General features: G+C 41.4%; 1 protein-coding gene across 1 annotated transcript in view; it reads left to right on the plus strand.

Annotated features, from left to right (window-relative positions):
* PLCB4 (phospholipase C beta 4) overlaps positions 1-21954 on the plus strand; it is a 184376-nt gene that overhangs the window by 150491 nt on the left and 11931 nt on the right. Inside the window, exons 28-34 of the mRNA XM_063391480.1 lie at positions 3154-3242; positions 3631-3781; positions 6484-6533; positions 6656-6721; positions 11223-11338; positions 14784-14859; positions 20295-20470. Coding sequence (XP_063247550.1) covers positions 3154-3242; positions 3631-3781; positions 6484-6533; positions 6656-6721; positions 11223-11338; positions 14784-14859; positions 20295-20470 — 724 coding nt within the window. The remainder of the gene's footprint in view (positions 1-3153; positions 3243-3630; positions 3782-6483; positions 6534-6655; positions 6722-11222; positions 11339-14783; positions 14860-20294; positions 20471-21954) is intronic.

The following is a 21954-nucleotide window of genomic DNA, read 5'->3' on the forward strand; positions in this document are numbered from 1 at the left end:
GAAAGCTATTTTAATGTGAGACATTTCCACTATCAGGTTGGCAGAGCTGTGGTAATTTCTACTGAATGGTGGCAAATTGCCACATGTGTGTGGGAACAAAGAGCTGAACCATTACACCCCTAAAATCAGTGTAATGAGTGAGTTCCCCCTGGGGGAAAAGGATTCTTCGCCCCAGATGAAATTTGCTTTGCACTGGACAAAACATAAACCATTTAGAACTGTAACATAGGAATTGCACGAAATGTTAGTGCTCTGACTCTGCAGCAATTACCTTAGAGGTTGCTGGTGAAAGTTTATTGATCAAACCAATGTTTTCCTCTTCACAAAATCTCTTTCAAACCTGCTACCATGCAAAGAATGGCTGCACTTCTCTGAGTGTGATTTCCACAGTAGAAACTGGAGGAAGGGAAGGTTGACCTAACATCTTCAAGTCTGTGTTTGCCAGAGTGTATTCAGATTTCAAAAAATTACCAGGCTGAGCCTTCAGTAACAGTATTTCATGGGAAAAAAGTGTTACAGAAGCATTTGTGTTGTTCACATGTGAAATCCTGGTTTCTGGCAAGTCAGCTGGAGTTTTGCCTCAGGCTTTGGAGCACCACCGTGCCATTATGCAGCACATTCCATCCACAGTATTTAACTGCAGGGACTTGATCTCAAGAGAAATGTAATGCTTAAACTTGAGATTCCCAAGGGTAATTGAACCATCAATCTAAGAGACATGTTTAAGTGTGTCCTTTAATTCTTACCTGAACTGAAGCTTTTGACAGTAAATGACTCAGTTAAAATATTTCCTCAACTAAGGACATGCTTCTGATTTGGGATTGATGTTTTATGATGCCAGACTTTTTCTAAGAATAGAATTTAAACTTAGCAGTGAGTTCGATGTGGCTTGAGCTGCTGAGTGTGCTGGACTCATAAGGAGAAAAGATCTGTTTATTTTAATTTTTAAACTGCATTCTGCACATGCAGAAGTGAAAGACTTGGTTCTCAAAGAGAATTTTAACACCAATTTAGAATTTGCAAACTGTCAGCAGTGCTGTGGATACTTTATTTGACAGAGGTAGGAAAACACTGCAACCCCTAAGTAATAATATTGTTACATTAAAATGCTGCTAGAGCAGGAGGACTGGTTGTTGTAGTTTACTGTCAGCAGTGGCAAAAACAGGCTCCATACTAACAGGAGCTAAATGAGATCAATTCTAGCTCTCCTCTCCCTTCCCAGACAGGCTGGATGTGCCTCATGCATTTTCTCGTTGATATAAAACAGCAGCATGATGAACAACTGGGAAATAACTTCTGACACTCAGGTGGAATCATTAGTATTCTGCTGGCATGTGGTTTTAATTACTTATCATCCGCAGTGAACTTCTCATTGTTTCATGAGCTATCATTAGGATCTCCATGGTTGTTTTAGCAAACCTGTAGGAAGGTAGAGCTCAAGTCAGTAGCTGCCTACTTTCTTTTTTCTTTCTTTTTTGTTTTTTCAACCTGTATGAGTAAGATTTAAAAATGTGCCCTGAATAATAACTAGAATGTGTGATGCCTTGAAGGCTTTAAAAGATATGTGGTTTTCTTTTTTTATTTTATAGCTCTGTAATTTCTTGTGGTTTATTTGCATCAGCCCCTCTGGTCCCAATAAAACCACAATAATGGCACAAATTGATGCAAATGAAGCAGCATTTTCTATTATAGAAATCTGTAGTGAGTAAGCCTGGCTGCTCAGTTGAGTGGTTGGTGCCCCCTGTAATGTAATTTTCAGAGTTTTATGTGTAACTGCAGTTCTCCCACCCAATGCTGCTCCCCACCCCCAGCTCACCTTCCTGGGGAGAGAGGGGAGCACAAGCAGAGGACAAACGGCAGCGTGAGAGGCAGGGATGAGTCACGTCCCTCTCAGAGGTGCCGAGCCTTTGGTGATGTGCTTGTGTGGTTCCCTGCACAATCCACAGAGGTCCTGCTCTCCCAGACACGTTACTCATCTCTACCTGGAAGCTCGTGATAATCAGCTTCAATTTTCGAGTGACGCATCGTGCTGGCAGGGTAGCCCTGGGTTTTCATTGAGGAGTGCGTGCCAAGGACAAAGAGACACCCTTAATGAGTGAGGGAGAGGAGAAACAGTCGGTGCTGAGCCACAACACACTGCCACGGCTAAAAATAAATTCTACATGGCTTTTGTGCCTTCTGAAATAAATTTCAGAAGACATCAATGGGTCACAGCAGTTATTGGAGATGACCTATTTGTGTAAATAAATAGATCTCAAGGGTAATGCTGAGGGTTTAATGCAACTCTTGTGGGAATGGGAGACCTGTCTATGCTGTGGCTTTAGAGGTATACTCCACAGAACAACTCAGGTTGGGAGGGAGATGATACAGCCCAGCCCCTACTTTGAGCAAGAAGTTTCTTGCCAGCCCTTTTGATGGGTTGGATATTTTCACTTTTTTTTTTTTTTTTTTTTTTTCTGACTGCTGGAGTTAAGCACAGAAAGAGATTATTTGATATGCAGGTTAAAAATTGCTGGGACTTTGTCATCCTGTAAACCTGTGCTTGCACATTTGTCACTGCATGTGGAAAACAGGTTCAGTAATCTGCCTGGTACCCAGGGCTGTGATCCCACTGGTGGTACTGTGTCATGTGCAAGATTCAGATGTTGGCCATTCCCAGAAAAGCCATTTCACAGCCTGCCATGTCCCAGATATGGAATATCACAAAGGCTACTGAGAATAAATTTACCTGATCGCTTTAATGCACCTGAAGCTGCTCTTTAGCTGGGAGATATAATGGCATTTTCTGCAATTCCCTGCAGTCCCATGTCAGCCAACATTCACTAACCAAAGTCAGGGCTTTGTGGCTCAGGAGATCCCACCCTGGTCTCAAATTCTACTTAACTGGGAGGAAGTGAGAGCAGTCTGACAGAGCATAGGGTTTTTCCTAAATAAGGTATCTGGATCAATACCACACCTTGGTGCATTATGAACTGTCCCATGTTCCAAGTGGAAATAAGCACTTCCAGTCCTGCCAAATTCACTACAGAAAGCTGGACTATTGTTGCAAGCCATGTCTCATAATAACAGGGATAGAAGAAAGTCTTTGTAAAATACTAATTTCCAGATGCCTCCAAAGCTCACAAAAAGTTGTTTTGTTTTTTTTTCTTATAGATATTGTGGATGCTTTATCAGATCCAAAGAAATTTTTGTCCATCACAGAAAAAAGAGCAGACCAAATGAGAGCTATGGGCATTGAAACTGTAAGTAGAATCAATGACAAACACAACCCACTTATGTCCATGCTGTGTTCATTATTTAAAGTAAACTGGCCCTTCTCCAATCAATGCACCTTATCATTTCTCATTTTCAAATGTAAGCTTCTTTGTCTGGCTTAACTCATTTACTGAACTACTCACTGGCTTTTCATGGATCATATTAATACATCCCTTAGGAGGACAGACTTTAATAAATGGGACAGAGTTGTATTTTAGTAAGTAGCTATTTGAAACAGGTTACATGCTTTACTATAGTGTTGTTTGAAAATATGTTGCAATTCTATTATGTTTAAGGTAAGCCAGTTCAGCTATTTTCCCAACTTTTTACGCCACAGGTAAAACAACAATGGATTTATTCTGATGTTTCTTTCAGAGTGATATAGCTGATGTACCAAATGACACCTCAAAGAATGACAGGAAAGGAAAAGCCAATAACCCCAAAGCCAATGTAACACCTCAGAGCAGCTCGGAGCTTCGACCAAGCACCACTGCAGGCTTTGGCTCTGGCACCGACGCTAAGAAAGGTACACAAAAATCACTCCCTCTGTTCTGAAGGGATTCAGAAAGCTCCAGAGAAACACTCATTATTCAAGCTGAATTTTGGGGTTGCATTCATTCTTATCAGTTTTGCCTTTGGGAGTTGTCTTTGTCTAACTGCAAATGAATTTTGTGTATTACTGAAATGCCTGTGTAAAGGTAATGCAGTTTTATGTCACAAAGCGACCTCTTTGTGTAGTTGTATACCTGTAGTATACAGCTATACATTTTTTAATATATGTGTGTATATTGTACACATAACCTGCATGGCTCTGGGAATAGTTTACTAGTAAAGATTCCTGGAGGATTGCCAATAGGAATGACTATTATCTGGCACAGTCCACAGATAAACTCTTCTCCTTTTTTTCTCCCCTCACAAATCCCTTGGCAAGGTTGCAGATTGAAGTAATTAAAGGTATTTAGAATTCACTGGATTCTGTAGAGATTTCCCAACAATTAGAAATGTTTTCACAGTGTGGTTTTACTCTGAATAATGATTATGGAAATGGCATGTTTATTGTAAAAAAAAAATTTAAATGTGCTCATTTATAAGTGAATAAGTATTTTTCCTAACTCTTCATCATTCACTCTACAGTCATTTTATACAGTCAATTGGGATTATTTGTTGCTCCAATATCATCACAGGTAATGAAGATTAAGCGGGAAAACAAATTTGTGCAGCCAAATGAAAGACAATAGATATTTCTGTTAATGGGCCACAAGAATTAGGATGGGGTTCGCTCACTCATCCACCTTGGCCCAAAGGTATTGGCAGAAGGGAAAAGGAGCACAGAGGGCTCCTGTTCTCAAATTTAGCACGTGGCTGAGGACACACGTGTGAAGGGATCTGCTGGGAACCCAGATGCCATTTCTCTGGAGTCACTCCTGGCAATGAATCAAAGCTTCAGGCTGTCTCTGGCTCCTGAACTCTTTCAAAAGTTCCTCCCTGGTGTAAACCCCAGGTCCCTTTATGCAGCGAGGTGTTTTCATATTTCATGTATCCTGACCAAGATGCACAAGTGTTTGTTTTATTGTGCATTAATGAAGCGTGGCGTTCCCTGGGGTTAACAACTGGTTCCTGCTGGCCATGGAGTCAGACCTGGACAACTAGGGAAATGTTCTATGTAGTGGTTGCATGTAGTAAATGTTTTAAAATAAAATCCTGAGGAGGTATGTTTAGAAACCCTGAGGCAGGCCTGCTCTTAAACTGAGGTTTCAGTACTTAACACTTTCCTGACTGCAATTTTTATCCTTGCATGTGAAAATAGGGCTGCTCGTTTTTATATCCCATGTAATGATCCTTATTTGTGCTTCTTATCGCCATAATTTACTAAGATCTGAATAATTCTACCACTGTTAAAATATACAACTGATCTTGCTGTTAGAAGTTACTTGTGCAGCAAAATGGGGAAGGCTTTCAAATGCACAAGGATGTGGGGTTTTTTTGGTCTCAGGTTTTCTGTAAGAGTTAAATCACTTGTGGTTTTGAAAACTTCAGCCTCCAGCTGTGCCTACATCTGCTCCTGTCTCATTTACTAGACTGATGTTGATACCATATACTTGAGCAGAGTCTTATGCTTCTAAGAAAAGAAAAATTCATATTCCCTGAGGAGATTGCCTACCTCTCCTCCCCCCCCTTTTTTTTCTTTTACAGTGTCTGAGCATTTTCCAGTTAAATTCACCTTAAAAGCCAGAAAGCCCTTTTCAAGGCAAAGGAAATCTTATAGTCCATAGACATTATTAAGAATACTTAACTAAATATATTAGTAGTGTATTTATACACAGGCAAACATTTCTGTGTGAAATCTCAGGAAAACCTAAAACTTACAACTCTCGTGGCATTGTATTGACACTTTTATTAACACTTATCTATAGGATGTGCTTAGTAGTTCTTGAAAGTCTCCTGTCACAAAGCATTTATTAAAGCATAAACATTAAATGAGATCAGCTTTTGTTTGCATTGCAGTTAAAGTGATCAGAACATTGTCATTCATCTATACAGTACTGCTAGTCTTGTGTGACTGAAATTTCTTTAGAATTTTTCTTCTTTTGGTTTTCTGTTTCTCCTTTATTTTTGAACTGCCCTTTAGTTTTAGTCTTGGAGCACACTTCTGCTCCTTTTCCCATAGCCTGGTGTTAAGCAAAATGCAAATTTTATTTTTGATGCCACACAGGCTGTAAGTTAAGTTTCCCTCCTGTGTTTTAACCTGAGGAGAAGCACACCTATCCTCAGTTTTGTAGTTGTGTGGAACCCTACCCAAGGAACCTCCCCACTGGAAGAAGTGGTGCCAGAGCAATCTCCAGCTAGAGACCAAAATATTGAAGTTGTTTTAATATTCATAAATGGTTTGCTGTGTTTGCAAAAAGGAGATTTTTCAGTTCTTAGATTGCTGTGTTTTGACACTTCAGTCCAGAACTGGAAGAGATTAAAATACACTCAATGATTCAATTCTTTTTCCACAAGGCAATTGATTGAAGAGTGCATGGGAAAAGGAAATTACTGTATCTTAGCTATAGCTTGACAAATAATTTTCTCATTAACCTGTGACTATTTTTTTAATGTGGTGAAAAACGTTAATTAATAAATTGTTAAGTTAAATGTAGGTTGCTGTGGTAAAACTCAAATTTTAAATATGAGGTATATTAGTATGTATGAAGTTTTAGATAAACTGTATCAATACCTCCCCAGGTATAGACCTTATTCCTCAAGTGAAGATAGAAGACTTAAAGCAGATGAAGGTAAGTATTGACACAAACTTTTCAGGAGCTGCTCCTATTTTTTTTGTTTTAAGTAGCCAGGATTTTACCTGGTTAAAGTCAAGATGGCCACAGGAGAATTGATCCAGCTTCTCTGTTTTCAGGCTTATATAAAGCATTTAAAGAAACAGCAGAAAGAGCTGAATGCCTTAAAGAAGAAACATGCCAAGGTATGATAATTAAGAGTTCTCTGACCCTACCTGGAAACAGTTGCTCACTAGCACAGGCAGTTCCTAATTAAATTAGAAGGGACGACTAAGTAATGGTTGTGGGACTCCCAAGAAAGGCATATATGTTTTAAATGTACTAAAATGTGCTGCAGTGAGCACGTTTTCCCTTTGGCAACCCTTTGTATGTGTGCCTGAGATCGGGTGCACGTTTGCTTGACCCACAGAAACATCCAAGACTCACCTTCTGCAGGTAATGATTTTGTCTTGCTCCCTCTTGCACGACTTCTTGACAGGTAGCATGGGAAAACAAGGCAGTGCTGGTGGGAGGTGGTGCTGCACTGAGGAGAAACTGGAGAAACTGCAGAATCACCAGAGAGAGCTGGGACGTGGAGCTGAGAAATGAAGAGCCCTGGGCCTCCTCATTTCTAGCTCTGTTAACCACTTTCTAGCAAGCTTTTTCTTGGCAGTGACACCACAATTGCATATATCACTACCATAAATATGGTTCGTGGTAGGAAAATCACAGCCAGTTTTGCCCTGCTCTCTTTCATTAGAAAACCATGACTCTTGTTACAGAAAGAGTTATAATAACTGAAGAAAAAATCTCAAGTTCTGAATTTTGGCAAACATGCAAATGCCTTCTGGGCTTTTGGGGCAGTTGCTCCCTTGCTCTCTTTGCTTACCAATTCCACTGCAGATCTGATGTTGTGTGGTTGCCTGGGCATTTCTAATATCAGTCTTTGTGTTTATTTTCATGGCTGTTGTTTGGGCATGGGACTCTCCGTACAATGAATTATGGAGAAATTACTTTCAGTAATTGGCACTTTTTTGGAGTTCTTACTATTGAAAGGCATATAAGAAAATTAAATAGTTACATTTCAGCCTCCTTACTGACTGTGCAGAGCAGAAATGAATGATTTCTGCATTTTTGTGTTGTGTGCAAAGCCCATGCTCAAAGAAAAGTGTCTGTCACCAACACTTTTTGATATCAACAGGGTGATCTTTTTGTGGGCTTCTAATTTTTAAGTGCCAGCAATTTGCTATAGAAATGGTCCTGTGGTTATGTAGAAAACAGACTCAGGGGTCTCTCACAGATATATCTGAGCCAAGACTGTGCTTGCTAATATTAAAATAAAAGATCCATCTGTTCAGGCTTGCACTTGCTTCCTCTAATGTGAGGCAAAAATTGCCAGCCATAATCTAAAAACTCAGCCCTGCACTCCAAAGGGCTTTCAGCATTAGCTCAAGCACAGCTCTTTCATTTCTGAGCCAGCCTGTGTCCTGCTGCTCCTAAGTACAGAGTGTGAGCTTCTCCTAACAAGTGCCTGCCTAGGACATGCCTGGCAAGGGCAGCTCCTGGAATTCAGGGAGTCTGAGCAGGAAAGTGCAGCCACGTTAGCTCAGGGGGATCTCAGGGCAGTGCTGGGTGTGCTCGTCACTGTTCTTAGTGCGTTTTATCAGCTGGGATGGAGCAGGAGAGCCCTGCAGCTGCCTGGCTGTGGTCAGCCTCAGAGGCCTGTGTTTGAAACAGACTGAAGCTAAAAGCAGCAGAAACAGGCTGCCTCTCATTTAACCATGGGCACTGCAGAGGTCTGGAGCAGTAAGTAAGAGGAAGGGAATTGTTCATGATGCTTAAGGAAGGAAAAGTCGAATGCTTTTCCATCTAAAATTGGCTTTGGAAAATGCATTATGGCAAACAAAAATGAAGTGGTGCCAGGCTTCTCTGTTGGTGTTCTCTTTGCTGTCCTCTTCCATTTATTTACTTCTGTTCAGCATTTCAGCTATTTTGGCTCCAGCAGCTATAGAAACATTCTCCAAAAATCCCTCTTCTGGGGTTGCTGAAGAGCAGATGATTGCTCTTGGGAGCAAAGAACATGATGCAAACCCCAGTCCAGTAGGAAACTATCAACCACTTGTGCTGTAGTATTCCGTGTGTTTGACTTTTGAAAAACAGTGGCAAAATTCATGTAATTGTCACCATTTAAAAAAAATCTCCCTGTTATGAATAACTTCTCTTGAATTTTAGCTCTGGTAGCCTGTGCTTTTGGTAATTTTAAAAGAATGTGCCCAGTCACTTCTGCATATTGTGCAGAGATGCTTTCCTTTAAACAATGCATCCATAGAAACCCCTGCACTTGGCTGCTTTTGAGATAGAGTATTTCCTGCCTACATTCCCTGAAGTAACTTTAATCTCCCAATATGAATTAATATTCATAGCCTGTATTCCACTACAGAACAGCTGATGGGTCTGCATGATGACCTTTCCTTTATATCTCTTCTTTATCAAGTTATATAGTGAGTGCTGTTTAGGTGAATGACCTGGGGTGGCCTCACAGGTAGATGGGCAAAGAAAAGGACATTTCTCAGTCAACAACTTCGCTTTTTAGCAGCCTGCTTTTATGGGCCCCTACTTCATTTTAACATTTTTCAGAGCTGTCAGGTAGTTTCTGTGCTTTTTGGGCTTGACAGAAGAGGAAGGATAGTGAGGGATTAACTTGATATATCCTCTACCAGCCCAGCAGCTCAGCAGAGGATTGTGGTGTACAGTTCTAGCAGTTTCGGACACAACAGGGATGGTCACAAGAGCCCCTTGAGGAATTCAATGTGGCTCTAGGCAGTAACCAGAATTGCCTAGTTAATCTAAATCCCCAAATTCATCTCCTGTGTATTCATATAGACATTGAAAATATGTGGTTTGAATTAAGGCCTAGTAAAAAATAGCATTTAAAAAATCTTAATTTCACAATGCAAAAGCAGGAGTACAAAAGATGATGGGACTATAGACAAATAAACTTCTGCAAAATGGAATTTTGAACTGGAAATGTTAGTTCCTTCTTTTTATTTCCTCATCCTTGTATTCTGTAATGAGAATTCTCCAGATCTCAGGTTTCAGTTGTGCTCAGTGTTTGTTTCTTTAGAGAGATACCAGACAGGAGTAACAGTTTGTATAATGGGAATTTATTTCCTCTTCCCTTTAATAGACTGAACTGTGATTTCTGCACATACACACTCACTGTTCCCAAAGGAGCAGTGTATGGTTCTTTGTTCTTTCCCTGTGTGATTTGAGTCTTTTTATACCAATTAGGTGGCCTCTCTGAGCACTGGCAGAACTGTGGCTTCAATTTGCAATGACATGTAATTTGTGAATATATTCATGTGAAAGGTGTGCAAATTCAGTGGGCCTGAGGAAATCCTGAGAACCCACCTGAGGAGACTTTTACTTCCAAACTTATTCTGAATCAACCTAGAACATGTTAGCAACTGGAAATTTGCATCTGAAAACAAAAAATGCTACAAGAAACCACTCATATTTCTTAGAATTTCGACAGAAGTTTGGGCAGAGGTCTCATGCTTTGCAGAGTTTGTTCTTAGTGTTTGGTGCCGAGAATTGGATAGTTCTGCTCGTTCAGAGGGGAGTGGGTGGTTTGAGAGGTGCTCTCAGTCACTTCACCAGGGGCTGGCTGATGTTAAGCTCGAGTCATTCTTTTCACTGTCCCTGTTTTTCCCTGCCTGGTCAGTCAGTGCAAACACCCCCTGGTGAGGCTGGCACATTTTAATATTGACAGAGTCTATTTGTTTCCCTTTAAATCCTCTGTGGAACAGCAAATTCAGTTCCCCACACTGACTCCAACACTTGGAAGCTGTGTTTGTTCCCTGGGGAAGTGCTTGGCAGATGTTTCAGTGCTGAGGCACAGCCCAGTGCTAGATTTTTGAAAGCATTGCAGCATTTGTGTTAATGTTTTGGTAAAAGTGAGCGTAAAAGTATTTAATTAGCATTTTTAGAGGAAGAAACAGTGATAAGGCAAAGGTGTATAGAAAATAATAATAAAGAGCAGTAGAATAGCAAGTGTGGAATAGAAGCAAAATGAGCTATAAAAAATAGAGATAAAGTCCTGGATGAAGCTGTTCTGATTAATAAGGTTCTTTTTGCCATGATTAGATAAAATGCAGGGCAATTGGGTATTAATAAAATAACATAAATGAAAGAACCATTTTTCCTATTGTAGTGTAAATTCACTATTTGCTGCTCTCTGAGCTGGTCAAATATTTGAATCATTATGAGCTGCTGTTCTGATAAAGGGAAATATAAAGTTAAGTTGTATTGCACAGCTTGCTGTCACTTGCTGAAGGGGGTGTCTGCCACAGGGTGGGATTTCTCAATGGTGACAGTGCTGCTGTCACTGGGGATCGTGGGCCAGATCTTCAGAATTGTGCTCAAATGGACATTTGCTCCAACAGATGACTTTTTTTCCCCATCATTGCTTTGTTTTCAAATGTACCCTATTTTCAAGGTTCACTGCAGGTTTTAATTTTTCAAACAAAGAAGAAATGTTTTAGTGCTTGTGGTGGAATACCTGGAATGTTTTAATAGCACATGGCTAGACCAGATTAAATTCCATTGTTAAAATTGTCTGTTTGTATGCTGATATTTTTTTATGCTGTAAGAAAATGGCACATCAAAAATCCATCAACCTAATGGTGAGATCCTACTGTTTTCCAGGAGCACAGCGCCATGCAGAAGTTGCACTGCACACAAATTGACAAAATAGTGGCCCAATACGATAAAGAAAAAGTCTCATACGAGAAAATGTTAGAGAAGGCAATCAAGAAGAAGGGGTAAGATATTATTTTAAATTATTTTTCTTTAACTTAAATAGATTTGGTGTCTTATGCTTTTGGAGTGTGGAATAAGGCATTCATCAAAACAGCATTGCAGCTTGAACCAGCATCACACACCAGCCTGAGAATGAGCTCTAGCCATGGGCCATAAATGTTAGACTCACTCTGCCTTTCTCTAGTCTTCTGCTATCACAGTTTTAAAAGTAAAAGCAAAGGATTTTCTCCAATTCTTATTTGTGTGGTCTGGTCTGGTCCCACTGCGCTCCCCAGGGAATGTCACTGTTGTGTTCAGTGAGAGCAGACTGAGGTCCTCAACAGCTCCAGTGACCAGAAAGGACCAGTGTTTTGATTTCAGGGGAAATGCTGCCTTTTAAATCCTGAAGGTTTGAAAATAATAGACTGTGCTGTTGAGCTGAAGTTTCTTTTTGACAAAAAACCCTTACAGATCCTCAGCTGGGATAAATGAGTCTTACTCCTTTGACTGGAATGGAGCTGTTTTGATTTGCACGAGCTGATGGCCTGGGATATTATCTGTGTGGATCTCCTGCTTGTCCCAGAAAGGTTCCTGGAAGATGCAGATGACTTTAATAGAATGTCTAATTCTAATTTGGAGTTAACTAGCAGGACCTGCTGTTGCCTTGCTGCTCATCTGGCAGCAGTTTCTCCTCTCCACCTTTCACTGTGTCACTGGAATTTCACTGAGACAGCAGGAATTACTTTAGTTCCCATCCAGCTATGCTGATAGTTGCTCTTAATTTCATATTGTTGTCATCTGGCAACAACAGCTGGCAGCAACTCACCCACTGGATGCTGAACATAGATGCCTGTTTGGCACTGGATTCCTCCAAGAATACTTTTTCTATAAATTACTTGGAATGGTGGTGGGGTTTTGAGTGCACATGTTGTAAACTGGCAAAGGAACAGAAACAGAACTGTCAGAAGTAAACAAGGTAAGGAGAATTCTCCTCACTAAATTATTGAAAGCTCACAGTTCATGCTGTCCTTTTTTTGTTCAAGACAGGAGAACTGTAAGCACACAAACACTTATAATCTAAGGAGTTTCTTCCATAAAATTATTACTTCTCCAAGCAGAGAGAGGACAACTGCAGGACTGATTAATTTAATGTGGCTTTGATTCGATTTCACTGAATATAACACAGCAGAAGGTTACTGATACAGCTGGATTTTTAATTAGTCAGGTTATTTACTACAGGGGCAGAGAAGTGCACTCTGGGCATTGCACCATAATTATTGTGGGGGCAGAAAGGTTTCCCTGTGCTCTGGTATTTAAGAATCTCAGTGTTCCTGTTGGCCTGAGAAGGAGCCAGTGCCTCTGCCTGTCCAGACAAAACAGCCAAGGAAGGTGTGTCAGGAAGTTAAGGGTGGAAATGGCTGTCTCTGTGCAATAAATATGAGGAAGTTCTGGTAGCAATGCTGTCCAGATCACCCCAAAATGGGACAAGTATTGAGGCAGTCCATAATTTGATTCCCAGTTTGAGGTCACTTTATTGGCTACTTGCAGCATCTTTTCTTAATTTTATAACACTTCTTGCATGGACACCAAAGCCTTTATGATAGTTTCATATTATGAGTTCAAAATAAAATTGGAAATGACCACTCTGGAAGCAGCTTCAGTGCGAAGCCAAATACTGTTCCTTACCACAATTCCATACTTTCTGTGGACTCCAGAGCTCTCAGTCACCTGATGGCTCTTTCAGTTTTACAAGACTGACTGTGTGCATCAATTAACAGCCAAATCCAAATCAGTATCTGACAGACTTTCTGTGGAAACATTTTTTAATGCCATAGCAAAATATTTTAAGGGCTTCCTTCAGGGTGAGCCCTGAAAGCCCATTCTGCAAGGTACTTATGTCCACCCCAGCTGTGCAGGGTATTAAAAGAGATGCTTAAAAGTGAATACATTGGTGGGCACTTACAAATTTTATTGAACTTAAATGATCTGGCGAATCCAGAGTCCTGGGTTCCATGAGCACAGGACATGCTCCATTTCCTTGGCTATCATTCTAGAGCATTTGCAAGGAATAGAAGTTGTAAGAAAACTTGTAAAACATGTTTTTCAAGGCATTCATATTGAAATTGTCAAGTTATTTCCTGATAAAAAGGCCTTTGATAGGTGTAAAGACAACTTCCTCTTCTGATCTTGCTGTGCACTTTTTTTGTGGTCCATTTCTGCCACATGGTGTGACAAATGCCAACTGCATATTGTTCAGCAAAGCAGCATTTTTTAATCACATGCTAATTCACTGACAGATGGACAGGATTTTGCTCCCTGTGCTATTTCTGTCATACTCTTGCAATGCTCACAAATCTCAGAGAGGCATGTGGGGATAGGTATGGTTGTGTTCCCACTCTGAATGGAGTGAGGGCACACGAAGATCCTTCTGATTTATTGGGACTGTGATCAAAACCACTTCTTTTCAGCTGTTGGGTTTTTATAGGCAGAGGTAACAGCGGTCAGAACCTCTCTCTGTGACTTTAGATTGCTTTCAAAGTGTCGAATCAGTGTTAGAAATATCTACAAAATTTCCCTTGCTCTGGGTAGAAAATAAATGACTGGTGACCCTTGGAAAACAAGGCACACTATTTCCAGTAAGGGCTTTCCTGGTACTGTTTGATGATAAAATTTTCTGCTAGTTTCCATAAGTTTAGCAGTACTTTGATATGAAAATAGGATTTAAACTTGTTAAGAGTTTCATACATTTCCTTTTCTGGAGCAAACGTGGATTAATGTTACTGCATCAAGCAATGACCATCCTTATTAGGGCCAGGTGCAGCTGATAAATGAACGTGTCCCTGTCCAGACATGGAGCTGTATCGCTGTACATCACTGGATAATCCAGCACAGAACTATTACAGTGGTGTCCAAACAGACTCCTCTCAAGATATTACTTTATTCCAGGCCCCTCCTTTGCAGCTCATTCACTTATTCTCAGAGGGACACCTACACTTCCTATAGGTGTTCAAATGTAGTACACCCAAATCATTCTGGGAGGTAATTATTCAAATTACGTAATTTTCTCTGCCTCAAACTAAATGTAAGTAACCAAATGACTTTTAAAACAGAGTCTAAAATCATGGCAAGGATAGGCCTGTAAGTTTTCAGGCACAAACTGGTTTCTCTTGGCAAGGTATTTTAAGCCTGGAAAAGGAACCAAGTATCATAAATGGAGATGCCTGACACATCCTCGGCAACAGAATAATTGCTGGGCCAATCTAGAATTAATCATGTGGTGTTTGAATTGACTGATCATTAATCCAACAATATTTTGTAAGTTGTGAATGGGTTGCCAGAAGAAATAATTTCATTCCAATACGGTGCAGCGCTTCAGCTTTGATTAACATTTTAATTAGTAAGTGCTGACTGAATGGGGAGATGTTTAACTTGTGGCACACATTTGCAATCTTTCTCTTTTTTTCTTAGAGGAAGTAATTGTGTTGAATTGAAGAAAGAAACGGAAATTAAAATTCAGACACTAACATCAGATCACAAATCTAAGGTAAGCAAACAGCCAATTTTAACACATGCAACTTCTGAAAGAGAGATTTTGAGTGGTAGTTAATTTTCTTGGAAGCATTTCTTGGAAGCATATGAATAATTTTCAGCAATAATAACATGTTGAAAAGAATGGGAGTAATTGAGTGTCTAAAAGTGTTTCCTAAAAAAATTTTTAAAGCAACATCAGTTTCCTGCTGTTTTGAGATTTTTGAGGAAAGCGCCATATTCGTGCCTCATGAAGTGAAACTGGTCATTTGTGTCAGCTCTAATTAAACGAAGAGAATATGTGTTATATGGAATTTGGGTGCTAAATACATTCCCAAAATACATACATAAAGAAATTTCTATTTCATTTTCTGTCATTATTGCCGTGGCCTTGGTAATCTGTTTCTTAGGGAGGGAGGAGCCCAAGTTGCTCTTGAACCAAATGTCTTCTTATTTCTAATGGGCTTTTTTTTCCCCCCATTGCTTCATTGCTTTGTTTTTTCCAAGGTCCTGGGAAATAAAAGTGCCCTGGGACTCCACCTCAGCGAATTTGGGAAAGCTGTTCTGATGCTCATGGCTCACATGGAGTTGCTCAGATCTGTTTCCTCTGTACTGCTGTCCCACTACTGTGTTCACTGACTTACTAGTTCCTTTGGAAGTCTTATCCAGGACTTGTTGGCATGTGTTTGAAAGCTATCCAGACTAGAGGGTTGGCAGGGACACCAAAATCATCTAGAGGGAGGACAGTACTGGAGACTGACCCCAGTAAAAGCTGAAACCTGTGAAAAGAATCAGACAAGAATAGAAAATACACACAAGCAGTCACATCTTTGAGGCTAGAGTAAGTTATTTTTTATCTTGCTGCCTTTGAACTTTATTCTCTGGTTTTATTATTTCATGCAGAGAAGAAACAAGATTTGCTTTCTCGTTGCTGCCCTCTCAGTTGTAGATATAGCAAAACTCCCCAGGAATAAAACCTAAAGTACTCTCTTATCTCCTGATCTTCCTCCCCTAAGAAAAGTCCAGAACCCTTTCCTTGAATAGAAGCAAATTTGTTAAGTTAAAAATAAATAAATTAATTCCTCGCTTAGTGATACAAACTCTCTGAGGAGCACTGGCTCCCAGTCATCCAGACATAAGCTTCAAAACTCATTTGGAATTATATTGCACAAAAAAAATTTATTTGCTCTGATCTCTCTCTCTCTCACCTGTGTCACTCACAGTCTGGAGTTATGTGTCATTTGTACACAAGGAACATCCAAATGCTCATTAATCTTCCAGATCCAATAAATGTGACTCATGTTCTCCCTTTCCACGAATATATTCCATTTCTGAGCCCTGTTCCTTTCAAAATCCTGCCTTCAAACTGGTTCTCTTTAATTTAATCCATACCTGAAAAAAAAGATTGATTTTTTTTGTCCACTCCCATGTCAGGCTTTAGGATGACGTTTTGAAAGGAGACTTAAATGTAAGATTTGAAATGTAAGACTTCAGTACAAGACTTGAAATTCCAAACTTCTGATTACTGGATAATTCCCAAAGAACTCTGCAAGTCATCCCCCTCTGAGGGTTCCTCTAATGATTTTCAATGTCTTGCTCACTGTGGTTCCATCAAAATTATCTAGATTATTTACCAACCTCTTTTGTTTCAACTGCTGTATGGGGGCCCTTGAATTATTCCTGGAGATCGTTCAAAGGTTTGCAAGCAACGGGTTGGAAAACGGTGCTCAAGGCCATAGGGAAATTAACTCTTATCTTAGATGGAGGTAGGTGCAATTAAATTAGATTAAATTCTGAGATGCTGAATTCATTACACTGATATAGTGGGAGTTTGATTAATTAACAGTTGTTCAGCATTTCTCAGCATTTGGCCCACTAATTTTGATATCAGATTGGAGCGTAATTCATCTTTGATTACAGCTCATGTCCTCCAGCACAGCTCTGTGCCACAACGTGCCTGTACACACCTTTAGCCCCAAAGAGACTTTTTCATCTACAAAACTCCTCCTGTTCGTGAGGAAACATCCAGCCCAAGTTTGACATAAAATATTGAAATTAAATCTGAATGTCCCAGCGTGTACTTCACAGACAATTAACCTAGCAAATGCAAATTACTCTCCTGCATTAGCAAAGTAGGTCCCCGTATCAAGCGGGCAGAGGATGAAAAGACAAAAAAGGAAAGATTACTTCAAAGATCATTCCTGCTTGAACTCGGTGACTAAACAAACTTCTTGCATATATGGTATGCAAAAGAAGGTTCCTTATCAGGATTTAATTAGTCTCTTAGGCCCAGTGTAGGAACAGATGAAAGGACAGGCTTACAAACACAGTCTGCAGAACAGGAAAGAGACAAGTTAGCTAATGGTTGTTTTTTCTATCCTTTAGGACGAGCAACACTGCCTTAATAGCAGAAAGTAGGACAAGAGCACAGCCCAGTGAAAATTAAATAGTCATTTCAACTATGCTGCTAATAAATTGGAGAAAAGCAGGGATGTTCTCTGAATTTACTACAGCTGAACTTTGAAGTGTATCACAGATCTGCAGCAAAATTGGATTTCAGATGATTTAATGGCCATGAGTTCTACGTTTTGCAGAATCCGAGTCAAATTGGGTATTTAAAGTCTTGTAACTGGTGTTTGGCACATCCCTTACATCTTCCCTGTCAGGTTATATCTAGCTGTACCTGAAATGAGGCTTCTGCCTTGGCGGAGATGTAATGAAAGGAAGTTTCTCTTTCACATCCCTAGAGAAAAGTTTGTTTTACAAGGAGGTGTATCTGCTTCTTAGACTGCCTGCTGCTTCTGGAATTAGCAGCACATCATAGCACATCTGTCCACGAACACAGGCAGGCTGTTTTTCTGATTATTTCTTCCTTCTTAGATTAAATACTTTATCTAAGTATTTCCACACTGTCACTTTGCAGGGTTTTTCTTTGGGAGCTGGACTCAATAATTCTGTGAGATATTATATGATCCTGCAGTATCAGTGTACCTGAGGTTCAGAATTCCTGTCTTCAGGTTTATAACATCCACCATTTAAAAACAATTATCACATTATTCATTTGCAATGAATTTCAGTCTTTGTTCCTCTGTCTTTGTTTGGGCTTTATAAATTCTTTGCAACTAAGTCACAAAACACTCGCTTTTGCCATGACTTCCACTATTTATTTCATTATTTTATTGTCATGATTCCTTTTTTACTCAAAGTTTGTTTTGCATTTTCCCTACAGTGTAAGGAGGCCTTAAATAAAAGCAAACTCCTCTTTGTTTACTGGAATTCCTGTGGTGGTGGTGAACACTTGGCCTCCTGCTCCCTGGGCCACATAACAGCACTTGTCTTTTTAAAATATTAATAATTTCTAACACTATGACCGTAGGAGTTTTCAGAGGGCACAGCCTCTTTGCTGCTGTGCTCCAAATTACACCCAAGATTTAGAACTGATCTACCTGCACCATTTTTAGTTCAAATCATGGATGGAGCTGACTCCATCTGGAAACTCTGAATTGAAAACAGATAAGGAACGTGTTTTCCTAAAACCTTCAGCCATGACTTTTAGCTCTCTTAAGTCCATCCTAGGTCTCCCTGGGGGTTGATAAGCCAAATGAGGTCACTGTTGAGAGGAGATTCATCCAACCTGACTCAAGTGTCTTGGTGCTTGCAGCCCTGGAGATGTAAGAGAGGCATTTCCAGAGAGTGTCTGAGTGATAAATCCTGCTTTGGAACTGCCCACATTTTCACATGAGCAGTATAAAGAGCTTGGGCTAAACTTGGCCCAAAATGGAGTGCCTTAGGTGGTGCCAGAGGTGAGCTGGAGTGTCTGCCCCTCAACCTCTCAAAAACTCCATCTGAAAAGTTAATTTTTCTTTCTTCACTACTTCCAAGCATTTATTTGTACTCATTTTAAAACTGAATCCTCATGTTTTCCAGGCTCTGAAGGCAGTACTTATGAACACCTTATTAAAAATACTACTCCCACAAACTGCACCACATCCTTCATGTCATTTCATGGTTGACAGGCTCTGGGCTTAGTAGTACACTTCCCCACATGCACAAAAAGAAGCATGGCTCATTTTGCTGGAGGCACACTGACTCTTAAGGCACACTGGAGGCACACTGAATCAGGCCTGTGTTAGTCATACCAACTTCTGCCTCAAAAGACTTTTGTTGTTTTCTGTAGAAAACTCCAGGTTGCTCTCTATCAGCTGCTTGTACCTTTTTTTATATGAGACTACTATTTAGCTATAGTTAAGGGCAAATGTGGCTTTAAGGTAGTAGGTGGTCACCCTGATCTGTTCCAGAATTACTCACTTCTTGATTTCATTAGATTCTTTCTTTATTGGCCAACATGAGCTTTAGGTCAGAAGCCCTTCAGAGGAGCCTCTCCAGGGAAGAATGGAGACTGGGACTGATAAAATCATCAGTTTTTTTCACCTTCACCACTGCGCACAAGACAATCTGTTCTTCATTATGCAAACCACATCTAAAATATTTAGCTGGGGTTAGCATAATTCTCTCACTTTCATTCTCTTACCACTCTCTCACTTTCTAAGCAAAATGGAAGTATTTTTTTAAAAAAAGTATCAAAAGTTATGTTTCGTAGAACATAACCCAGATGTTACTGGTTGTAGTTGAAATGATTACCTGCGGATGGATTTATTGGGAGGCACATGTTGTATACCATTTATGGAAAAGTAGGATAGCATGTCAAAATACGCAAAGATAATCATTAAAGGTTAATAAAACATATCTTTCTATTAGCTTCTTTTCAAAATCAATGAGCGCAATATATTATAATAACAACTGTGGTGATTTAGGCGTCTTAATACTGTCTCTTGGGAACATTCCAAAACTTTAATCTCATTATTCTTGTGAGGCTTGGGAGATAAGCAAGAGAAGAATACTTGTCAGATTCCCTGCTGACTTAATGAATATAAAACAAAGATACGTAGCCCATCTTCAGATTCAGGTTGTACTAAATACAGGATTTCTTTGTAAACGGTCTGTGTTTGTGAAACTGTCTCCACAAAATCAAAGGCTATCTTTAAGCCCTCAGAGAAACCCTGCTCACTAGGTTTTTCCATTGTTAAGTTCAGTACTTTTAAAACGTATATTTTTCTTGGCAACAAAAGCGTGAAAGAGTTGGTGTTAGAGAAGGTTTTAAAACAATGGTAGTACAGTGAAGAGCCTATTTATTCAGCCAGTCTATTCAGGACATTTTAGATAATAGTGGCCTAATAGTAGGGGTTGGTTTATATCTGTTTTTATATCACCCAGCTGTGTCCTCAGTGGCTTTGCTGTCTGTGAAGCAACTTCATTTGTGCAACTCCATTTTTCACAATTTAGCTGCGTTCTTTAGAACCCGTTTTATGATTGTCTTTGTATCGCCTTCAGCAGCAGGAGGAGTTGCTCTGTCTGGGAGCCTCTAACAAAGCTGGTGTTACCTCCCCACAGGTCAAAGAGATCGTGGCGCAGCACACCAAGGAGTGGTCCGAGATGATCAACACGCACAGTGCAGAGGAGCAAGAGATCCGCGACTTGCACTTGAACCAGCAGTGTGAACTACTGAAGAAATTGCTCATTAATGCTCATGAACAACAAACCCAGCAGCTGAAATTTTCCCATGACAGGTGAGCAGGGCACTGCTGCCTGATAATGAGGGCTTGGATTAGGTCTGCTCTGTGTAATACTTTAGTTTTTTGCATTGGCAGCTCCTGTACTGCTGCCAAAGGCACTGGGCTGAATGCACGGTAGAAGTAAAAGGAACAACCATACAAGGTTTAGGTAGTGCCCTGTTTGAAAGACAGATGACTGCCAGGGAAGGCAGGAACCTCTGTTGGAATGGAAAATGTGACCACGTTCCCTCTGAATTATTATAACTCTGAAATTTTGGGGCTTTCAGGCAAGAATATGGTAAAAGGACTAACATTTCTTCACTAGTGTAAATGTATAAGCAGGCAGACAAACCCAGCAGCCCCAGGCAGGCAGAGCCCAGCCCAGCCCAGCCCCTGCCTCTCCCCCTCCGGCTCCTTCCCCGCTGCAATTCCCGCACGGCCGCCAGGGGGCGCTGCAGTTCAGTTCCCGCACGGCCGCCGGGGGCGCTGCAGTTCCCCCACAGCCACCAGGGGGCGCTGCAGTTCCCCCACAGCCACCAGGGGGCGCTGCAGTTCCCTCCCGGCCGCCAGGGGGCGCTGCAGTTCCCCCCCGGCCGCCAGGGGGCGCTGCAGTTCAGTTCCCGCCCGGCCGCCAGGGGGCGCTGCAGTGCAGTTCCCTCCCGGCCTCCAGGGGGCGCTGCAGTGCAGTTCCCTCCCGGCCTCCAGGGGGCGCTGCAGTGCAGTTCCCTCCCGGCCTCCAGGGGGCGCTGCTCACTCCCGGCCGGGCGCGAGGATCGCCCCGCCCTGCAGGGGGCGCTGCGCCGCCGGCTCGGCCGCGTCCCCTCACGGGGATGGCGGGAGGGCCGGGCAGGGAGGGGAGCGGCTGGAATGGCAGGGCCAGCAGAGCCCGGAGCAGCGGAGGAAAGGGAGCAGGAACTCTGCAGCTGTAACAGGAGCCCTGGTGTGTCCTGTCAGGCAGGGGATGTGGGGCTACAGCGTAGCAAATAACCCAGAGCAGTGGCAGAGGAATGGAGGCAGCCCGGCTCCAGAACATGGCCAGGAGAGGCTCCCTCAGAGAGATAAGAGATTTGGGGCCCCGGGATTTCCTCTGAGGCACCCCAGCAGATGGTGAGGGTTCTTTCCAGTGAGGCTGGATGTTAATAAAGTCCAAGTGAAAAAGCTGCCCTTACCAGCAGAGCCCCATTCATGGTAGGAGAATACAGTAGGAGACAGAACCCTGCAGTGCTGGCAGATCCCTCCCACAGCAGCCGCAGCCTGTCTGCGCTGCCATCCCGCCAGCGAGAGGAGCCCAGCCCAGCCCTCAGCTCCCAGCCAATATCTCCCGCTGTCTCTGCCCTCCCAAAGAAAGCCCCTCAGCTACCAAAGGTCACTTGCACCTTCTCCCACCTTGGCCATTTCTTGTGTTTCTCTAAAGTACCCAGTCCTTATTGGCTCTTAGCAACAAATGGGACAAAATTCACTGAGAGAAAGAAAGAAAAAAAAAATTTAAAAAAGGAAAA

Source organism: Prinia subflava, chromosome 2, assembly GCF_021018805.1.
Source record: "Prinia subflava isolate CZ2003 ecotype Zambia chromosome 2, Cam_Psub_1.2, whole genome shotgun sequence".
NCBI lineage: Eukaryota > Metazoa > Chordata > Aves > Passeriformes > Cisticolidae > Prinia > Prinia subflava.